The sequence below is a fragment of the Quercus robur genome, chromosome 8, assembly GCF_932294415.1.
Source record: "Quercus robur chromosome 8, dhQueRobu3.1, whole genome shotgun sequence".
In the NCBI taxonomy this organism is placed as follows: domain Eukaryota; kingdom Viridiplantae; phylum Streptophyta; class Magnoliopsida; order Fagales; family Fagaceae; genus Quercus; species Quercus robur.
Genome location: NC_065541.1, coordinates 11,626,473 through 11,648,669, shown reverse-complemented (window position 1 = coordinate 11,648,669; position 22,197 = coordinate 11,626,473). Strand labels below are relative to the sequence as shown.

The following is a 22,197-nucleotide window of genomic DNA, read 5'->3' as shown; positions in this document are numbered from 1 at the left end:
TTTTTTTTTTTTTTTTTTAGAATCATAGCATCCTCTCTTTTATTAGGATAATTATGATTTGAATCTTCTAAGTATAACTAAAAAAAAATACTTTGGTGATTAAAATCATAGGGTGTTTACCACATTAAATTTTGGAAAAATTATAGTTTTAACCTTATAGTACAAGGGTGTAACAAATTAAATACTAAGGTTTTAAAAAAATAACAAATAATTTCTATGTCTATTTAAGTGGAATAATATTGTGGGTTCGAGTAAGCTCAATTGATAAAGTTTTTGTCTTTGATGGTTGAATAAGAGATTTAGGGTTTAATCCCGCCTATACCAAAAACTGATTCGTGTTTTGATCTGATAATAAAAAGTTATCATTAAGAGTGGATGTCATACGTTGAAACTCTCTAAAAAAGAAAAGAAATGGTTAATCATTTCAATAAAGAGCTATCATCAAGGTTTGCATTATTTTAATCGCAACATTAAATCACTAGTCTATATTAAATCTAAAAAACAATGTTATTCCACTTTGTTTTTTAGAGAAAAAGTTTCAACTTATGATATCCGCTTTTAATTATACTCTTTAGCATCAAACCAAAACACAAATCAGTTTTTGGTGTAGGCAGGATTGAACCCTAGATTTGTTATTCAACCATCTGAGACAGAGCCTTTATCAATTAAGCTAATTGGAACCCACAATATTATTCCACTTAAATAGGCATAGAAATTATTTGTATTTTTTTTAACCTTAGTATTTAATTTGTTACACCCTTATACTATAAGGTTAAAACTATAATTTTTCCAAAATTTAATGTGGTACACACCCTATGATTTTGAATCACCTAAGTATTTTTTTAGTTATACTTAGAAGATTGAAATCATAATTATGTAAGATAAAATTTAAAGTATACAGCGGAAACAAAACAAATATAAACATACCCTATGATTTTGAATCACCTAAGTATTTTTTTAGTTATACTTAGAAGATTGAAATCATAATTATGTAAGATAAAATTTAAAGTATGCAGCGGAAACAAAACAAATATAAACATACCTTCAGCCATAGTTATTTAAGTGTTTAGAGAAAAAGAAAACTCACCATATAATAGTGTATTTATAATCTATAAAAGGTATCTTCTAGTTTTTGGCCTTTACCTTGTATGTTTCCTTTTGGTGGAGACAGGCTATATATATAGGCTAGACTAGAGACCCTTTTAAATTAAGATTTATTTTATTATTCCATAATTTCCTTCTATCAAGAAATTTGAAACTTGTAACTTCAAGGTGTTTATTAACCAAAAACAAAACAAATATAAACATACCTTCAGCCATAGTTATTTAAGTGTTTAAAGAAAAAGAAAACTCACTATATAATAGTGTATTTATAATCTATAAAAGGTATCTTCTAGTTTTTGGCCTTTACCTTGTATGTTTCCTTTTGGTGGAGACAGGCTATATATATAGGCTAGACTAGAGACCCTTTTAAATTAAGATTTATTCCATAATCTCCTTCTATTAAGGAATTTGAAACTTGTAACTTCAAGGTGTTTATTAACCAAAGGGGTTATACCAATTGAGAGTTACTTAGAAATTGTTATTTACATAACATCTTTCACAAATAAAATTTTTAAGACATGAGTTTTTATTTATCATTTAAACGAGGGCTACATAAAGTTTTCTTAAAATTTTACATTCTCACACTTGGCTCACTTGACATTTAAATTACTTGATAAATGATATTAACTTTAACATGGCCATGATATTACTCATGTCAACTAGTTGTGAAATACTCTCACTCAAATAAAAAATCCAATACATGAATCACGGCGGTAATACCCTTGATTATAATGAGTAGTTACTCTTATTTATTATAGTGTATAGTAATCAAGCCATTAATTTTCTATGAATGGATTACCTATTAGCCATTTGGGTCCTCTTTTATACATCCCCACAGATATATCATCCTTATACTTAAAATTTAGAAATATAGATTTAAAAGGTTTTAGTAATATGTTATCACCAAAATAGATGGGTTTTTTAAAAAATTAACCATAAAACACATACTATATCATAAGTTAGACCACGTTTGAAACATATTGCATTTCTAACAATTCGAGCTCAGTAGACTCGATTTACCCAGGAAGCTGACGTGGAGAAACTAGAAAATCGAGTTTACTGAACTCGATTTCTATACATAGAAATCGAGTTTAGTGAACTCAATTTTTGTGTACAGAAACCAAGTTTAACAAACTCGGTTTCTGTACATAGAAACCGAGTTTATTAAAATCGATTTCTATGTATAGAAAATCCAGGGAACGCTCATCTTCTGCTCAAAAAATCCAAAGAACGAAGAAGAAAGAAGCAACGGAGAGTTCAAAATGAAGAAGAAAGAAGCAACGAATGAAAACCCAGGCGCCGATTCTGACCAAACCCAGGCGCCTGAAGCTTCATCGTTCGCGGCGGCGATTCTGACCAAACCCAGGCGCCGATCTGACCAAACCCAGGCGCCTGAAGCTTCAGGCGATGCAAAACGCAGGGATCGGACGTGTTCTTGGCCGTGGCGGCGAGACACGTCCGATCTCTGCGTTTTGCACCGCCTGAAGCTTCAGGCGCCTGAGTTTGGTCAGATCGGCGCCTGGGTTTGGTCAGAATCGCCGCCGCGAACGATGAAGCTTCAGGCGCCTGGGTTTGGTCAGAATCGGCGCCTGGGTTTCATCGCATGAAGCTTTCGTTCTCTGGATTTTTTGAGCAGAAGATGAGCTCTCTGGATTTCTATACATAGAAATCGATTTTAATAAACTCGGTTTCTATGTACAGAAATCGAGTTTGTTAAACTTGGTTTCTGTACACAGAAATTGAGTTCACTAAACTCGATTTCTATGTATAGAAATCGAGTTCAGTAAACTCGATTTTCTAGTTTCTCCACGTCAGCTTCCTGGGTAAATCGAGTCTACTGAGCTCGAATTGTTAGAAATGCAATATGTTTCAAACGTGGTCTAACTTATGATATAATATGTGTTTTATGGTTAATTTTTTAAAAAACCCAAAATAGATGCATAAGAACATTTTTTTTCCCCAAACGTGTCCCAAAAAAAAAAAAAAAAACAACAACAACAACAACGAGGACGACGACGACAACAGAACAACACCAAACAAACAAAATCAGAGGCAGGGTTCACCCTTGAACCACGAGACACAACAAAAGTCATAGACTCAACCAGCGACGCACCCAGCCCTCTGAAATCAAATACATTCTGAGTTACAACCAGCAGCTGCTGACACTACCTGAAGTGGCCAATGATAGCAAATGGAGAGTGCGGTATTGCCTGTAACAAGCTCCCTCCTTGGTTTCTGCTTTTGGTTGGTACATTACTCTGCTTCTTGTGTTTCTAATTCTTGGGTATTTGGTGTGCTTTGGCTCTCTGTTAGCCAGATGTCAGACTGTTCAGAACTTGCCTTACTGGTTGGTGATTGGTGAGTGACTACTTCATCTCTCTATGAAAATCTAGTTTTCTTTTAATTCATTTATTCCAAATGTGAACTTGATTGCCTCAAACAACTGGCTTGTGAGTTAATTTTATCCAGGAATTGAAATTTGTGCATACCCACTAGTGGATTCGATTGGTTTTTTTTTTTGCATTATTGTTTGGTGGGTTCAGTTAATTCAGTTGTCTTTTTATGCATGCCCGCTTTTGCCTTATTTCTTTTGGATTTCTATGCATACCATCTGAAACGATTGTTTGAAAGAACTGTCTGGTGAATTAGTTTAATCCAAACTTGAGTTTTTGCACACCCATTTGTGCATTTGATTGTTTTGAAATTTTTGCTGATTGGGTTCAATTTTAATTCTGCATATTTTCTTTAGGATTTGGTTTCTCTGCAGCAATTATCTTTCAGGGTTTATTTCTTTTCTTTTTTTGGTTGTAAAAGTGTAAATCTTTACATAACCTCTTGTGAACTTTGTTTTACAATAGATTATAACCTAGAAACTTGACAGGCTTCGTAGCTGGTTCTCTAGAACTCTAGAAGATCTTCAGTAACATATTTCATTGAAGTTTCTATGTTTATATAGGCACGTGTGCTAGGTGGTTGAAGAAATGACTAAACAGATTGCAGCTATATCAAATGATTTTTTTTTTTTATTGGCAATAGCATCATCACCAATGACAACGTAAAACATATTGCAACAAAAGCTAAACACTGAACACATGAAGAATTTCGTCTTTGTTAAAAAATTAGTATAATACACTGTTCCATGCCAACTGGCTGTAGGAAGGTTTCAAAACTATACTGCACTATTTTATAAGTTCAAATTTTGGGGTCTCACCAAAGCTGACCACCTCAGAAAAAACTCAGCCTATTGACATGATAACTGATCATTCTGGCCATGACATGGAATGGAAAATGAAAATTGACGTTTAACATTTCTGAATAAAGTTAGAGCTTTCAATTAAGACTGGCGAACTTGATCACCTACTTTGCAATAGCCTCAGATAACATCCGAGTACCGGCACCACCGAATGCAATCTTAAAATTTAGACTAGTATGAGGTTTGTAAGCACAACCAACTTACAACATAAAAAAAAAAAAAAAATGAATAGCACTCAAAATCCCAGTTTCATGTTTGCCGAATTACCCCTTGGCGTTGGAACCCCTTTTCCCAGCAAATCCACTTACAGAAAGAAGCCTTGACAGAAAGCCCTGGTTGCTGTTGCAATTGTCCTTGTCACTGAAATTGTCACTGACTCATAACCCCTTCGTTGCATCACTTGAATGAGCTCTGATGCCTTATTGAGATTGTCTTCTAAGCGATACCTATTAATTACAGTGGAGTACATCTCCCTCGTTGGACTTTCACCAACCTGAAGGATAGAAATTAGAAAATCTTCAGCTTCTGCAGTTCGACCATTTTGGCTGAAGCATGGATGAGCATGCCCGAAGTGTTAATGCTCTACTTAAGATTCTTACACAACATTTCAGTCTAAAAATCCATAGCTTCATCCAATCTATTCTGGGTACAAAAACCTTGAATTACTGAATAATAACTAGTAGAATTCAGAACATTTCATTTCTTCAGCATTGTGTTCATAAGATCAACAGCCTTGTTCAGTCTCCCATACCAACAAAAGCACTTAATTAGATTATCATAATTGATATTGTCAGGAATTAGGCATTTCTCTACCATCCTGTCCAACAGATCTTCTGCTTCTTGAAGCTTACCATGGGAAAGAAGGCCCCCAACAATTGCGTTTTGGATGCTTGAACCATGAACCCAACCTCTTGATTCCATTTCTTGACTCAACTGCAAGGCTTTTCCAAGATCACCAACATTACACAAGCTGCTAATTACTGCTCTCAATCTCCGATTACTAGGTCTAATTTCATTAGAAATCATCATAGACAGCCAGTGCACAGTACTCGATACATCTTTACACTCAGAAAATCCATACACAAGAAAATTATAAGTGACTTCATTGGCTTGCAGTTCCTTCTCTTGCAATTCATCTAATATTTTATTTACAAGTGAACTGTTCCCTGTTGCAGAAAGAGAGCATATCAAAATGTTGTAGATGATGAGGTCATTTGAATATCTTTGTCCAAGCATATGCTCCTTCAGACTCAACGCAGGAAGGACCCTACCCTCCAAAAACATCAAGCGCACCAAATTCTGGTAACTTGAGATTGAGAGGCCTAAATTTTTTCTTATAATAATACCAAGTAGCTTCTCAACTTTCCTCATGTTTTTCACTTGACAATGCCCTTGTATCAGCATGTTATAAATTTCTGCATCTGAAAGTAGCCCCTTCAAAAACATATCCTGGAATAGAGTGGATACTTCCTGAATGTTGCCTGTCATACAAAACCCTTTCATTAGCGCACAATGTAAAGGAAATGTACATTTACCAGTTCCAATGCAGCTCTAAAATTTCCATGACCGTATTTCTGCTTCTGCATTACTAGTGAGTTAGTCAGGTATCATGGAATCTTCAAGAACCCTGGCGACTGTTTTATCATACTCATCCAGGTCTGTATATAAGTAGAGACCATTCCCAAGATTATAGAGAAACTCTGTTTTAGAAAATCCTGCATCATTGTCCCTTTTCAACCTCACAGCTGATGGATTGAACCCCAAGACCATAAATGCTTTGGAAAGTGGATCCTCCAATGAAGAGAGCTGAAGAAAACCATGGCTAGCTATCTTGCAAACCATCATTTTCACTTCATCAAATTGTCTACCTTCACCAAATCCTGCTAATAGTATTCTTAAAGTTGATGCATTAGGTGGTGTCCCCTGATAAACCATTTCGTCAAGGATGTCTTGGGCATGCTTCCACATGCCTTCCTTAAGAACCCCACTGAGAAGAGCATTATAGGAACATATATTAGGTTTCAGGGATTTAGTCAACATTTCTGACATATAGACGAAGGCATTTTTCAGTTTCCCTTCATGACAATTCCAACCAATCAAAATCCCAAAGGTTATTTCATCAGGATTGAAACCCAAATCTTCCAATTCTTGCAAAAACAAGTCTGACCTTTCTGTGCCTGAATTGCTGCATACACAATGTATAACCTTATTAGCAGCAATAACAGTTGGGGCACACTTCATCTCAGCAAAGAAACTCAGCAGATCCTTAAAGTCCATCTCACAGTACCCACAAGCAATTTCATTAATAACTAGGCTCCAAACTAGAAACCACAGCCCTCTTGACAAGATTTCTTCCTTCTTGAATCTTTCCATCCCTACAAAGTAGTCTAATGACATTCTCCAAACTAGCTTTCTCTGCACCACTCAAATTAACATTCATCTCCAACATGTCCCAACAAACTTGATATGCCAATTGAATTTTCTTCTTTCGAACCAAAATATCAAGAACACAACAACGCATCATAGATGGCACTAAACCCTGCCCCCTCATTCGATCATACACAATAATAGCTCTTTCTAATTCATCCTCACCAACATAAGCTTCAATCAAATTACTGAAAATTCCGTGACTATCCAATGAAATTCCTTGACTTTCAATTTTACAAAGCAAGAATTCAGCTTCCCTAAGCATCCCCACATGGACAAGCAACAAGGCCATGGCTTCACACGACCGAGGGAGATGCTTAAAAACCCTTATACTGTTCATTAGCCCACTTAAAAACTGCCCACAATTCGTGATGCTGGTGCAAGCTGTGATTGCTGATATTGTATACTGGGTTTTTCTGTTGCAAAAATGTGAACTCTAATTAAAATTTTAATTGGCTCTTTGCTGTTTGTGGAGGATCCCTGTATCAGTTTTTGATCCTTGTTATTTGTTGCTAGGTTGTAGCTCTTGCTTTGTTGTTTTTGGATGTTTGCAGCTAGTTTCTGCGCTGCTTCTTGCTATGTTGGTCTTTTAAATAAAAGTTTTCTTATTCATAAAATATATATATATATATATATATATATGGAAAAAAAACCAATTCCTCTTGGGGTGTGAGGTTTGATGAATTTCTTCTGTGCCCAATTTGTAGTGTACCCTAGGAGTTTTGGATATATGATGGAGAAGGCCAAGGGGCCCTTTGTTATAATAACTTGGAGATAAAACTCAGAAGAAACTTTCAGTCCCTTACTCATATCTGTTCGCATTCATTGAGTTTATATATTGTTGGTGGACAATTTCACCATTTTTCTATTCCTGTTTTAGATGGATTTCCTATGCACAATAGTATTTTTGTGAGAGAGAGAGAGAGAGAGAGAGAGTCATGACCTCAAAAGTCCCTGACATGTTACTAGTAAAAAAAAAAAAAAAAAGTCCATAGTCATATTAATTACTTAATAGTGAAATATTTTTATTGAATAAATTTAAAAATTCTGCTTTGGAAGATGTAGTTTAGTAGAGGCTATGTCAAATAATAGGAGAATGATCCATACGATGTTTCCAAAATCGTTGTGGCAAATCTTTGACTTGTTGCTTGAATCTTGATTCTGACTTAATATTTTTGGCAGGTTTGTGTACTTTTAGAGGAAAGAGCAATACTGTAGTGCATACTCCGTCTCACCATTACTTTCAAACTTTGAAGTTTTGGTTATCTGTCAGTTTTTGCCGGATGCTGTGCATCTAAGTGGTGTTTGCCCAAGGTAAGATGACTATCCTGAGATTGACAATGTTAGAATGTACTACCTACATGCTTTATTGATTTCATTGGTAATGTGCAGAGACATAAAAAAATTGCCTCTTAATTGAATCCATGATAGCAAAATCATGCTTTCAGTGCGTCGAATTATACCATCCTTGGTTTCCATATCAGTCAAGAATTCCAGTAGCCTATGTGTTCGTAGTCCTCAATCAGTGGTAGCTAAATTCATTCATGGTTGTACAGAAGCAAACATTGATACCGTAGTCAATTCCATATGTGGTTCATTCAGGAAGGGCTGTAATTGGGACATTCTGACTCAAAATTTTGATTCTGTTCACTTAAATGATTTGATTGTTGAGAAGGTACTGCTGGAATTAAAGGAACCAACTGATGCAAAACGGGCTCTAGCTTTCTTCCATTGGTCAGCACAAAGGAAAAATTTTGAATATGGGAATTGGTCTTTCTGTATCACAATTCATATTTTGGTTCAAGCACGATTGCTTACGGATGCTGGAGCATTGCTTGAATCAGTTTTGAAAAAAAATGCAGGGAGCCATTTGAGATTTTCAGTTGTGGATTCTCTACTTAGCAGTTACAAGATTACAGTTTCAACTCCATTTGTGTTTGATTTGTTAGTACAGGCTTATGCTAAACTCGGAATGTTTGAGATTGCTTTTGATGTCTGCCGCTATTTGGAAGAACATGGCTTCTCTTCAAGCCTTATAAGTTTCAATACTTTAATTCACGTTGTTCAAAAATCTGATCAAGTCCCTCTAGTTTGGAAGATTTATGAGCATATGATTCAAAATAGAATGTATCCAAATGAAGTAACAATCTGAACCATAATAAGTGCATTGTGCAAGGAAGGGCATTTGCAGAAATATGTCGACATATTGGACCAGATTCATGGTAAGAGATGCTCTCCTTTAGTAATTGTTAATACCAGTTTGATCTTAAAGATTTTAGAGGAGGGAAGAATTGAAGATGGTATGGTATTATTGAAGAGAGTGTTGCAAAAGAGTATGATTCTTGATACAATTGCTTATTCACTAATTATTCATGCTAAAGTAAAACTTGGGAATTTGGAGTCAGAGTGGAAAGTGTATGAAGAAATGCTAAATAGAGGTTTCCAAGCAAATCCTTACATCTATACTTTGTTTATAGGAGTCCATTGTAAAGAGGGAAGAATGGCAGAAGCACATTGCCTAATGAAGGAGATGGAAGATCTGGGTTTGAAGTCGTATAGTGAATGTTTTGATCTTCTTATTGAGGGGTGTGCTAAAGCAGGAAAATTGGGAGAGTTTAATGAATTGTGAGAAAATGTTGGAGAGGAGACTTGTTCCTAGTTGTTGGGCTTTCAATGAGATGGTAGGAAAGCTCAGTGAAAATGGGAATGTGGAGCAGGCCAATGCAATGTTAACTATTTTGTTAGATAAAGGATTCCTGCCTGACGAGATTACATACTCTCATCTGATTGAGGGTTATAGCAAAAAAGGTGAGTTTCATGAAGTTGTCAAACTCTACTATGAAATTGAAAATAGATCACTGTCTCCTGGATTATTAGTCTATATGTCAATGATTGGGAGCCTTTGCCTGTCTGGGAAAGTGGAGGAAGTAGAAAAATATTTGAGAATTATGAAAGAACGTTCACTGGCCCCAACTGCGTGCATTTACGAGACATTGATTGCAAGCCACTCTTAAAAAGGTATAGAACAAGGGCTCTTCACCTTCAGGATGAAATGTTTTCACAAGGACTGAAGCCTAGTTGTTCGTAGCTTTCTGGTTAAAGTTCCAAGAACATTGAAGACTAGTGTCCACTCAGTATAAAGAGTAACTCCTATTAACTTTAAAAAGCTTGCTCTAGCCATTCTTAAACTATACTGCTGACCTGGATCCGAATTGCACAAGCTCAAGTTGTTCATGTAAGTACTACAGGTGGAAAGGATCCCATTAACAAAGAGAACGCTAATAAACACAGGATGGATGGTTTTGGCAGTACTTGATTGGGCCTGTGCTGACCACACACAATAGATGATTCTTGAGTCCAGATAGGTGCTGATCATCTTATAACTTTTTGCTCTTTTCTAGGATCTCTATGTCCATGTAATTCCTTGATCATAATTTAGTGAATTCAGTTTTGCAAGGCAATGGATCTTATAATCTATTGGTGCTAATCATGCAATTTGATACTAAGAAATGGTGATCCTATACTAATTGATTTAGTGGCCTGAAAAAGAAGAAGAAATAAAACACGCTTTGGTTATATGTTTTTGTTAATGCAGAAGTTTTAATGTACTTGTTGGGGGCAAGCGTTTACTCTTTCCCTAAGTATAAACGGATTACACTTTTGGTACATTGAAAATAATTATGGCTGCAATTTTCTTTTTGGTATGTAGTTCAATTACAATTTACTTATCTTCTATTCAAGTCAAAGCTCAGCTTACAGTTTTGCGTGGGATTTCCAAAATGCATATGGTCAGTTGCAACTTGCAAATGAGTCCTAATTCACAATTTCACATTACTAAATTACAGTTTCTTTTTCTTATAAGAGTAGGTGGAGGCTGAAGTCATGAACTCAGTAATTATAATGGATGAGTGTATAATTTCCCAATAATTAGAATAAGAAAAATGGAGGGGCTTTTTATGATTCGCATCAAAGTCAAACACTAAAGGTAAGTGCAATGTTTTGTCCTTGCTTTGGAGAGTGGAGACAAATGATTATAATACATTAACAATTGAAATCGTTTCTGTTTTTGTTTTTGAGAATGATTAACAATTGAAATCATGATTGTGCATAATTCGGTCGAATCCAACTGAACCTAATGAATTCTTTATGACATGTTCAATTCGAATAAATTTTGTAGATCTGTCCGAGTTTTTCATGTATTCCAAATTACGAAAGAAAATGCTATATCAAACAAAGAAGTTCATAAATACAACATTTTCAGTGATTTATTTGTACTTTTTTTCTTCATATCTTTAATTTTTTTATTTATATAAATAAAATTCTATGGATACAAATTCAAGTATTTCCCTAATCCCAATTATCAACCACCATATAAAAAGAGAAACTATTATTTCACACTTATTTACCTTCATTATTTCAAACATGTATTTATAATTGACATGCGAATGTCCACATTTTAACACATAAAAGTAGATGTGAAAAAAGAGATATGAAATAGTGGATTTAAAAGAATCAAAACCAAAAGAGAAGATATTACTATGAAATATCTTAACAGAGTGCTACTATGGTTACATCCAAGTAGGGAAGATATTAAAAGAGAAAATATTATTTCACACTTATTTACCTTCATTATTTCAAACATGTATTTATAATTGACATGCGAATGTCCACATTTTAACACATAAAAGTAGATGTGAAAAAAGAGATGTGAAATAGTGGATGTAAAAGAATCAAAACCAGAAGAAAAGATAGTACTATGAAACATCTTAACAGAGTGCTACTATGGTTACATCCAAGTAGGGAAGCCACACTAGTCGCCCCCTAACCATTTTTCAAATACCCAAAAAAAAAAAAAAAAAAAATCCTAACAAACTCATTGTATATTCTCTTACAGGATGCAGGACCATGCCAAATTTCTTGCTTCTGTTTATAAAAAAAGGAACTTTTACCGAGGGTAGCGCCTTTGAGTGTAGACACTTTGATATATGCACACATTCCAACCATTTGGTGCAAAAAAATAAAAAATAAAAAATAAAAAAACCTTATGTGATTGGCTGATGCTAACTTATTTTTTTGGTCCAACTGCGGCCAATAACAATGCTCGTAAATAAAAAACAAGCTGATAAGTTACACACAATACAAGAACAAAAATTAACATCTGGAATATTCTGAATTGACTATCAAATCAATTGCCAAACCCCCAATGTGAATGTCATAAAATATTTCCTTTTCAATTCCATCGCTGATGACCATCTTAAAAAACCTAACCTACCAAGGTGGCCATCTACCTCTCTAACAGTTCAATATAATCTATCAGGTATAGAGGAAAAATATTCTTACATATTTATTAATATACACTCTAGACGCACAATATTCATAATTCTATGCACGTCCACATTTTTAAAGTATGTCCACACTCGACACATAAAATGCATCGTGTATGGATGATGCACACTAACAAGTGTGTAGTAATCAATGCCCAGGTTTAAAGGCCTTGCATTGACAAGGATATTTTATTTTCACCAAATGACACAAAATCTCCCTCCCATTGTAGGATATCATAACAAAGATAGACTCACAACACCTACAAAGAACATAACAGCTAGACTACAACATTTTTTTAATAAAAAAGTTACTATCACATCGCAGTTTCTATTGTATCCAATACATCAGATCATATCTATATGAAAACTCACCTGTATTGGCTATCCTAATGATTATACATATAAACTAAGCATGCATTCATATAATGTGTTAAACTTGTTATTGCCACATCTTTAGATTAATCTTTGGTGAAAAAACTATCATACCAAGCTCATAATTAGTTAAAGCTGCAAGCTTACTTGGTAATGTAATTGATATTTAGGAATGTGCAATTGAAATATTGAAATGTCAACAAAATGAAATGTGTTGGTAATGTAATTGATATTTAGGAATGTGCAATTGAAATATTGAAATGTCAACAAAATGAAATGTGAAAGTAAAATACCAAAACTATTGAGTTCAATGCAAAATCTTATTCAAGACAGACAACCTAATGGTGGCATTAGCCTAAACATTTGAAATAACTAGGTGGCCAAATATGGGCCCTCTCAACGCAACCTTCTTGCTTCCCTCTCAGACTCTAGTAGGGCGAGGATGTCCCCTTCCCTGACCGGTCCCTTGACGTTCCTTGTAATTTGCCGCTTGCTTTCATCCATGAACTGCACTCTTACCTGAGTCACCTGCCCTCTTGATCCTGTCCTCCCTATAATTTTTATCACAGTTGCATACTTCACGTCAGAATTCATTTTGCCGCTAACTGCCAAAAATGAGAACATGTAACTGTCAATATCTAATGCATTAGAAAGACATACATTTTCTAAGAAAAAGGTAGATAAGACATAGAGAAAACTGCCAATGAGTTATGGTTCAATTGACACTTCCTTCTCCTTTAATAATGGTATGGAGAGTGAGGTCATAGGTTAAAAATTCATTAGTGTGTGTGACTTACCAAACAAAGACAAAAAACTAGATCAACATATTTTACATACACATTAGATACAAGTAAGGGGGAAATATTGCAACAGCTACTACTTGTAAAATGTTAGGTCCCAATGAAAATAGAAGAGGACTGCTTTAGAACAGTGAGGCAGTAGAAAAAGAATCACATTTAATCATTGAGATATGATTCATAAGACAATATGATCATATAAATGTTAATGAAATGATCAAAGGATCGTCTTCAAATGCCAGATTAAACTTAGCTATCTAGAATGACCAAGGATCTTGTCATCTAAGATTCTAAATGGATTTCACAAATAAAGAATTCTTAGATTCTGGTAGGCTAATATCTTTTGACTTGTTATTTACCACACTGTTGTCAATGCCATGAAGAAAACAAACCATTGTCTAAATTTGACCAAAAGAAATCTCCAGAATGATCAAGGCTATTGTCAGGCTCACATCTTTTGTTTTAAATTCCTAAATTACCAATACTATAAAGAAAAGCAAACTAATGTCCTAATGTCACCAAAAGAAGTTACAAGAATAATGTTTGAATAAACCATAATGTAGTCTGTCATTAGTTCTTTAACTGAAAATGTGGTTACTTTATTCATTACTATATGAATGCTTAAATCAACAATAATCTTTTATTTTTTTGAGCTAAATCAACATTAATCTTAACACTAAAAAGACTATGAGACCACTGCTAAATCAACAAAGAGGGGATGGATTCAAGTAAAAGCCCATTTCATGGGATATTCACTTATAAAAAAGAAAAAATGAAAATTGTTATTTCAATGAATGTAAACAATTTGTGGACATCAGGTGTGTACGGATGGTGTAAAATAACACTGTCTTGAAAAAACAGTAGCAACATCAAACCTCAACAATTTGTTATTTTCTATACCCTCCAACAACAAAAGTGTCATTTATTTTTGAAGCGTATATTGTTTACATTCAATGTAGATAAGTATATATGAGAAATTCTCTCGATCAAATAAAATATAATTGATACATCAATATTTAGGAGGTGAGGTTTTGAATCTCTAAATTATATCTTACTAAAAACATCAAAATGTGTCAACCAATTAAGCATAAAATCCTTCATAATATATTTAAAATAATAATAATAATAATAATAATCAAAGGAAGGTGAGGGGCATGTACTCCACTTAGTGGGTGTATAACTTATCAATTAAAAAAGAAAAAGTGACAAATCTGATAACACTTTGGAGGAAACACACAAAAAAAAAAAAAAAAATGATAAAAAAATATTTTTACTGTTGCATTCCTATATGTCTCAAACGTTTACCCTTTGGCTATTAATCAGCTACATTGCCATTTTTTTCATGTAATTCGCAGTGCTAGATTGTTCTACCTATTTTTTGTACATAGGTATTGCGGTTTTCAAAATAACTTCAATCATGGCTTTTGGATTGCCCTACAAAGCAACTATATTCATAAAATCAAACACAACATGAAGCAAACACATATAGCTAGATAAAAACATGTCTACTTTTACTGCAGAAAAAAAAAAAAAATATATATATATATATATATTATCTTGACCCGACAAGTAATTTCTCGTAAAAGAAAGAAGAAAATATATATATACAGTTTTGGTATTAAGGGAAGAAAAAAAATGCAGTGGAAACCAAAAAAACAAAAGACCCAATAACAATGTCACACATATAAAGACTTTTCATAAGTTTTGAAGGGCAATGATATATCAAAAAAAATAAAAACTAGTACAGAATTGAAAGGAGAATAATAATATGGTGATGATAGATAAACTAGAATGAAAAAAGAAACAAGATCGTACCTTGTTAACACAGACGAGAGATTATGTTGAAGAGCTTCTGTTCCTTAGGAGAGAGGAGAGGAGACGAGAGACTAAAACCCTAACATTTGTACGTTTGGCTTTATAGGTGCAACTATGCTAGGGTTGGAAAAAATAATATAATCCACACGCAAACAAATCTGAACCCTCCAAAAATTCCTACACCCTATCTCTACCATCCACGTGTGACATTAACTTTTCCTAATCCAAGGTCCCCCGGCCCGTATCTAGGTAACCATTGTTAGCACCTATTAGACTTGGTGGCCAAGGAGAAAAACTCACACGCACCCAACCACTATATATACCCAACGCAGCCTCCTCAGTTTTTCTCATAATCAATACAATCTCATGTGAGTCTCTCTTTCTTAAATTTTTGCCTTACATGTTTGTAAAATTGTGGGTATGTTTTAATGATTTCTGGGTTATTTTTTTGGCTTTTGTTTTATTTGATTGTGAGTGTGATATTAAGGTGTAGAGCTGCAATTATTGTTTAGAACCAAGTCTGGTTTTTATTTTTTTATTTTTTTGGGGGGGGGGGGGGGGGGGGGAGTGTTTATATATATATCATCATGCGTATAATCAAAGGAAACAAGTCTTATTGCGATAGGCTTCGTGGGGTTTACATAAATTGTGAAGACAATATTGCAAGTGGGGCATATAAATTGTTTGGAAGGTTGTGTTTGTGTTTGTGTATATTATGATGATCCTTTGTTCTCTCGTGAATATTGTTAACAAGAAGAAATATGAAGACAAGATGTGCATGTGGTGATAAGGCTTAGGTTGTTCTAATTCAAGTTTGGTAGAGTCTGATGATGTATGTATACATACGTGTAGATTTTTGTTTAGATATATGTGGTTGATCTTATGTTTTCTCCTTACTTCAACTATGCTATGCCCATCTGAAATCCAAAAATGTAATGTTTCACAAAAGGGTGATTTTAGATTAAATAGAAGCAAGCGAGTCGTTAATTGATCGAGTGAAGCACCAATTCTTTCCTTTAATCGGGAACACTACCAATCTCACTCTCATGTTTACCAAAATAAAAAATACTCTATAAACTTTACCTCTGCTCTGCCCCTTAGCCCTTAAACCCTTACCCTACCCTACGAAGCAGCCTACACACTAGACTTTGTTATCTAATTATGTATTGTCAATTAAATTTTGAATTTGAGAGTAAGGAAAGGAATCAATCATCGTGGATCTGTATATTCCAAGTCAATATTATCAATATTGTTACTTTAAATATTTAGACAAAGTCAATGGAATTTTTTTAATTTTGATTTTTTTACAAAAATAAGAATAGAAAAAAAAAAAAAAATTTGAGAGAGAGATCTGGGCTGAGTTGGTTTGACTTGTGAGTTGGCGAGTTTGCAGTGCAGATTTAATTAGGTAGTGTGTAGTACAAGTACTAGTGGGAGGGAGTCGTGGGACATCACTAAACCTAAACATAGGAAAGAGACGGGGAAACCCGAAACCGAAAACAGTTGTGTTAACAAAAAGTGAAGCTGCAGCGAGCTTTTACTTCAGTTTTAGAAGCCCACGCCTACATACTTGTTAGACTTGGTGGACTGTGACTCACCTCCAAGAATTAAAAAGGCCTTAATCCTATCCCACAAATCCACAATGGAAGTCCACTAACTGCTTCTGCTTCCGGCCCAACTGGGGCCCACTGCTTCTTCTATCATTGTTGTCTATTCATGGATATTATACGACCCATGTTAAAGTAAAATATGATATAATATTCTTGAGGATGATTTCTGTAAAGGCTCAGAGGCTAGTGTGTATATATATATAGACACACACGTAATACTTGTCATAACAAAAATTAGAATATATTCTACAAATACTAGAAAGAATAATTTGGAAAAAAAAAAAAAAAAATCTACCTTCGCTACACAGTTTTTGCCCCACTACTAATAACCCGTAATAGCTAACTAGAACTCATAATATTATTCCACTTAAATATGCATAGAAATTATTTGGTTTGTTGAGTGGACAGAAAATATTATCATATATATATTTTCAAATTAAAATGTGATAAAAAATTTATATTAATTTTATTTTCTCCCTTTTTTTTTTCTTTTTTTTTTTCCTTTTTTTTTAACTTTCTCTCGAAGGTCCCGCCAGATCCGCCCCACCTCAATGGCAAATAGTCCTCAAGAATGGAAGATAAGCTCCCGTGGACCAATTGCTTTTAGGAAATAATTTTGATGTATGCACGAATTCTTATTTTTGCCCATAGAATAAGTTTAATCCAAATAGTCACTACAATAAAAGAAAATTAAAATAAGTTTAAGAATAATCTTGCAGAGTTATAAAATCACACAAATGCATTCTCTTTAAAGGTCGATTCATGTCAACTGAAGCAAAGTTAGGTGTGAAGTGATTTCTGGATCAAATAACTGCCTATAATTAGATTATAGTGACTGTCTACCTCTATTTTTTGGACACACTTTCACACGGACTTTAGAACAACCTTCTATAATAGTCTTTCTCTATTCTCACTCTTCACTCTCTCTCTCTCCATACTCTCTTTCTTTCTACTATCAATTTTTCCTTGTTGCAAGTTCACAAATAAACTCAACCGAAAGCATCGCATCACTTGGAAGCATCTTGGTTGTCAATCATATAAAAGGGTTGGCTAAGATTTGGCCACTTGGCCGAATGTGGGCCAAGAGCCACACCCACCTTAATGAGGTGTTAAAGACAATTATGCCATTTGTCACTTCAAGAAAGAGATGCTTAGTGGCACGAGAGTCGTTGATTTTACATCTCACTTACATTTTTTTTTTTACTACCAAATTTCTAACAGTAGAAATTTAGAATTCACTTTAAATATTAAGCATTTGAAACACACACATTCCATCAATTCCGATCCATTATCTTATGTAATGTTAAATACAAGATTATAGCCTGAGGGAAATGTGTGCAGGATTAGAGATATTGATATAGGAATTAGGATGGCAAATACTAGTGACCTGTGAAGTCTAAATCAAAAGATTTCCACTATCGTCCACAGAGTTTCCTAAGTAATTTGAAGAAAGAAGCAATGGAACATGTGTTTTTGAGGTGCCAAATCGCAGTGCAAAGTCTGGTCTCTATCACCATTGCCTTTGCAAACTACTAGTTTACAACTACAAAACCTGGGAAATTTGAATATGAGAGTGGGTGAAGATGTCTTTGCCCAATTAATTTTGATCAATTAAAAGCGATTTTGTATTTGAAGTTTTCGTAAAATTTTTTGAGATCTTCATGATTAGAGAATTTGAGTGCATGACAATTATCATAACGGGACAGCATCTTCACTTTAAAGTAGTATTTAGAAAATATTGTGTCTTTAACGCTGAATAGTGAATAGTGTAATCTTTACTGCATATGGTTGATCTATGGTAAGTAATTCCATATCTTATTTTACTATAAACAAAATAAAACATCTTCACTTTTTTTAAGCGGGGGAGTATATATATATATATATATATATATATATATATATATATATATATATATATATATATATATATAAAAGAAGATTCATTTCTTTCTATTGGACTTTTACATGGTTTCTTCCTCAAAAAAAAAAAAAAAAAAAAAAGACTTTTACATTGTTCAAAAATATATTCATTAATGAAGAGTAACTTCATTTATAAATAGGGGCATAAATGTCAAATAACAAATTTAATTTTGAATTCAAAAAGAGAATTCCTAAAATTTAGGATTTTTTTCCCCTTCACATTAAAAAAAAAAATTACAATTATTGTTTATCTCTAAAGTTTTTCATTTTTATTTGTTTGAAATATAAAAAAATATATTTCTAAATTATAATAGATGCAAATTATTAACCTTTACTCAAAAAATAGAAGAGTCTCTGAACACACATGCGTGAGTGTGTGCTCAAAGGCTAATATATATATATATATATATAGACACACACATAATACTTGCCTTAACAAAAATTAGAATATATTCTACAAATACTAGAAAGAATAATTTGAAAAAAAAAAAAAAAAAAACCTTCACAGCTGCACATTTTTTGCCCCGCCAAGAACAACATTCGCCCCACCACATATTTATTTTATCAGTTATCTTCTAAGAATATTTGTTTTTTATGGTTGAATCAATGAACAAGTACATTGTAGTCTGTACTCTGTACACTACACCTTTCCTTAGTTGCTAAGAATATTTGCTTTCACGGACAAGTTGGCTAAGGTTCTCCGAATGTGTTTAAATGAGTTTATTGATTAATTTTTTTACATAAAATATTAACAAAAAATATAAATTTTACAATAATTTTTTCAACACCCTAAATGTTAAAGGTTAAGTGTGTATTCTAATAAAATATATATATATATATATATATATATATAATTTTTAATATTATTTTCGTAACCTATTATGTTTAGTATATGATGAAAATAGTATCAATTAACCACCTTTACTTAAAAAAAAAAATATATATATATATATATATATATATCTATAATAATTGACATTACTCATTTAAATTTACCAAAAAAATCAGGCTTACTATCACCTCAAAAACAAAAAAGGAAAAAAAAAAAAACTAGGCTTACTAAAATAATAACATAACCTATTACCTATTAAGAGTCTGTTTAGAAATAGCTTATTTAGTATAAATTAATTTTTTTTTGCTAAAACTACTGTATATAGTTGAAATAATACAATAAGACCCATGAATAAGCTGTAGATGAAAATAGTATCAATTAACCACCTTCACTTTCTCAAAAAAATTTAACCACCTTTACTTTTTTTTAAAAAAATTATCTATAATAATTGACATTACTCATTTAAATTTACCAATAAAATCAGGCTTACTATTCTTTTGTTTTGAAAGTGTGTGTGATAACATTCTTTTGTTTTGTTTCGAGGAACTTGAGTCTTAAACCAATAAAATCAAGCTTACTATTCTTTTGTTTTGTTTTGAGGATAATTTTTCACATCAGCTCTACCAACGCATGAGACTCGAGTTGCTATAGTGAACTTAAGTCTAAAAAACTCAAGTTGTTAGTTTCTTAAATAGTTTGGAAACAATGCTAACTAACGAGATTGTTAGCAAAATGGTATTATTTTGTGAAAAAATCCATGTTCGTGGCGGTGGTGATATTAAAGTGAAAACAAAAATGACTTATTATCTTAATAATTAAGTTGGTGAAATTTATTGTGTTTGTAGGTTATAGCATTTAGTTGTAAGTAGTAATGAATGTCTTGGGCATAGATTGCAAAAGTCCGGAATGGTGCGGTGTTGAGTTGGATTGGACTCGCGCAAGCAACAAAGGAGAAGTAATACCTAGAAAACTCATAATAGGTGAAAATCTTGTAAGCGAAAATCTTGTAGGCGCTAGGTGTATACACCCCATGTGAGATGTGTTGGAAAAACTGGTTTTGCATCTCATACAAAACCCACAGCGGAAGTAACACAAGGATCTACTTCATTCATGAGAGATAACATGTAACCTTGAATTTTAGAACAAAAAAAAGAAAGTCTACCTTGATGCAATGAAATTCAAAAACAAAAACTTGAGAATACCTTCAATCTTCATCCCAATTCCACATGGTGCCCAAGATGAGTGGTCTCTCAATCAGTTCTTGTGTACGTTGATTTTCCTTTGGAAAAGTGTATTTCCAATATTCCGTAGAGAAAAACTATTTTCTCTTATTTTAATCATACATACGTTTTAACTGCCTTGATAGTTACTTTATTTAATAACTCTTATTAAATAAAAACTGATTATCTAATTGAGTTAGCTTGTTGGGCCAGCCCAATTGGGCTTAAGTGTGTGGCTTAGGGTGGAACCAAAGGGATTAATAAGGCTCTAGCTCCAATGGGCCTCAGACTTATCTGTCAACTCTTGACAAGCCCAAAGTTACCATTAATTATATAACAAGCACTACTATGGAAATATAATTGCACTCTAGGCCTTATTAATAAATTATATCCCAAGACTCTAATATGTTATCATTTGACCCCTCCATGAAATATCCATAGTGAACAAAGTCATAATAAACTGTCACTTTGTAAACAACTATTTTATTCCTTGAGTACCTAGTTTAATCTTTTAGTTATTCATTTTTATGAAATCTAATTTCAATAAATATAAACTTTAGTAACTCTTTACTAAACTAAAGTGGCTAGCCCTGAATAACCTGTTCCCATTAACTTATCTCAAGGGGATATTTCGTGTCTCTATAGAAAGAGATTATGGATTCACTCCTAATATATCAAAGTAACCTACATTTCATGATTGAGTTCACTATCCTCTCAAGATTGAGAGTCTATGAAATTAGAAGTCGTGAGATTAATTATTTAGGTAACAGTTGTTAATTGAATAATTAATCTCACAGCGGTCCAGTTCAATATGTCTTACACACTTAAGACATATCAACACATCAACTAGAAGTCTTCACTTCCATGATCAAGATAAACCATCTTAGTCGATGCATTATTGTCTTCGCAGATGAAACGCTCAATTTCATCACTGACTATGAACTATATCTTGAGTTTACAAGGAACTTGTGATTTATATCTTCGGTAACTAAATCACATAAATCACATACAATGCATCTCAAGGACTATGATAATGTCCCATTAGTTTATTTATAAATAGTTTCATATAATTAAACAATTTAATTATTTATAACATGCCAATAAATTGGATTTTAGGGCACAAACCCTAACAAGATGGGCATAAACTTTCTTTGAGGATAGGGATGACAAAGACAACCCACTTTTGAGGAGTTTCCCTACCTGAAAAGGTGATGGGTTGAGAATGAATTTTTCTATATATACATATTCAATTATAATCTTCAAATACTCATCTCTACTTTTTTTGGTACTCTAGTGGTCGTCATTTCTCTTTATGTTTCATCTTTATCTTATCAACATTGGAACTATCTCATTATAAATTTTAATTGATCCAATTAAAAAGTGAATTTCCTCTTGTGTAGTTCGTTGAGAGATTAAATCTTGCATACTTTAACCATATATCAACCTAGCCCAAAACCAAATAACAACACACATCAGTCCATCTTAAAACTAAATAATATCGCATATCACATCTCTCTCTCTCT

General features: G+C 33.3%; 1 protein-coding gene and 2 pseudogenes across 3 annotated transcripts in view; 1 reads left to right on the top strand and 2 right to left on the bottom strand.

Moving 5' to 3' along the window:
* Positions 1 to 3,082: 3,082 nt before the first annotated feature.
* On the top strand, positions 3,083 to 10,546 carry LOC126694594 (pentatricopeptide repeat-containing protein At1g66345, mitochondrial-like; annotated as a pseudogene).
* On the bottom strand, positions 4,621 to 7,594 carry LOC126695859 (pentatricopeptide repeat-containing protein At5g15280, mitochondrial-like; annotated as a pseudogene).
* Positions 10,547 to 12,694: 2,148 nt separating the features above from the next.
* Positions 12,695 to 22,197, bottom strand: part of LOC126694597 (40S ribosomal protein S28-1-like) — a 70,436-nt gene continuing 60,933 nt past the window's right edge. Inside the window, exons 1-2 of one of the 3 annotated variants that reach the window (XM_050390954.1) lie at positions 15,093 to 15,169; positions 12,695 to 13,085 (exon numbers count right to left, since the gene is read on the bottom strand). In XM_050390954.1, coding sequence (XP_050246911.1) covers positions 12,877 to 13,074 — 198 coding nt within the window. In that variant the 5' untranslated portion in view covers positions 13,075 to 13,085; positions 15,093 to 15,169 and the 3' untranslated portion in view covers positions 12,695 to 12,876. Of the gene's footprint in view, positions 13,086 to 15,092; positions 15,170 to 22,197 lie in introns of those variants that run through there. The other 2 variants (XM_050390952.1, XM_050390953.1) reach the window with 2 other exon arrangements.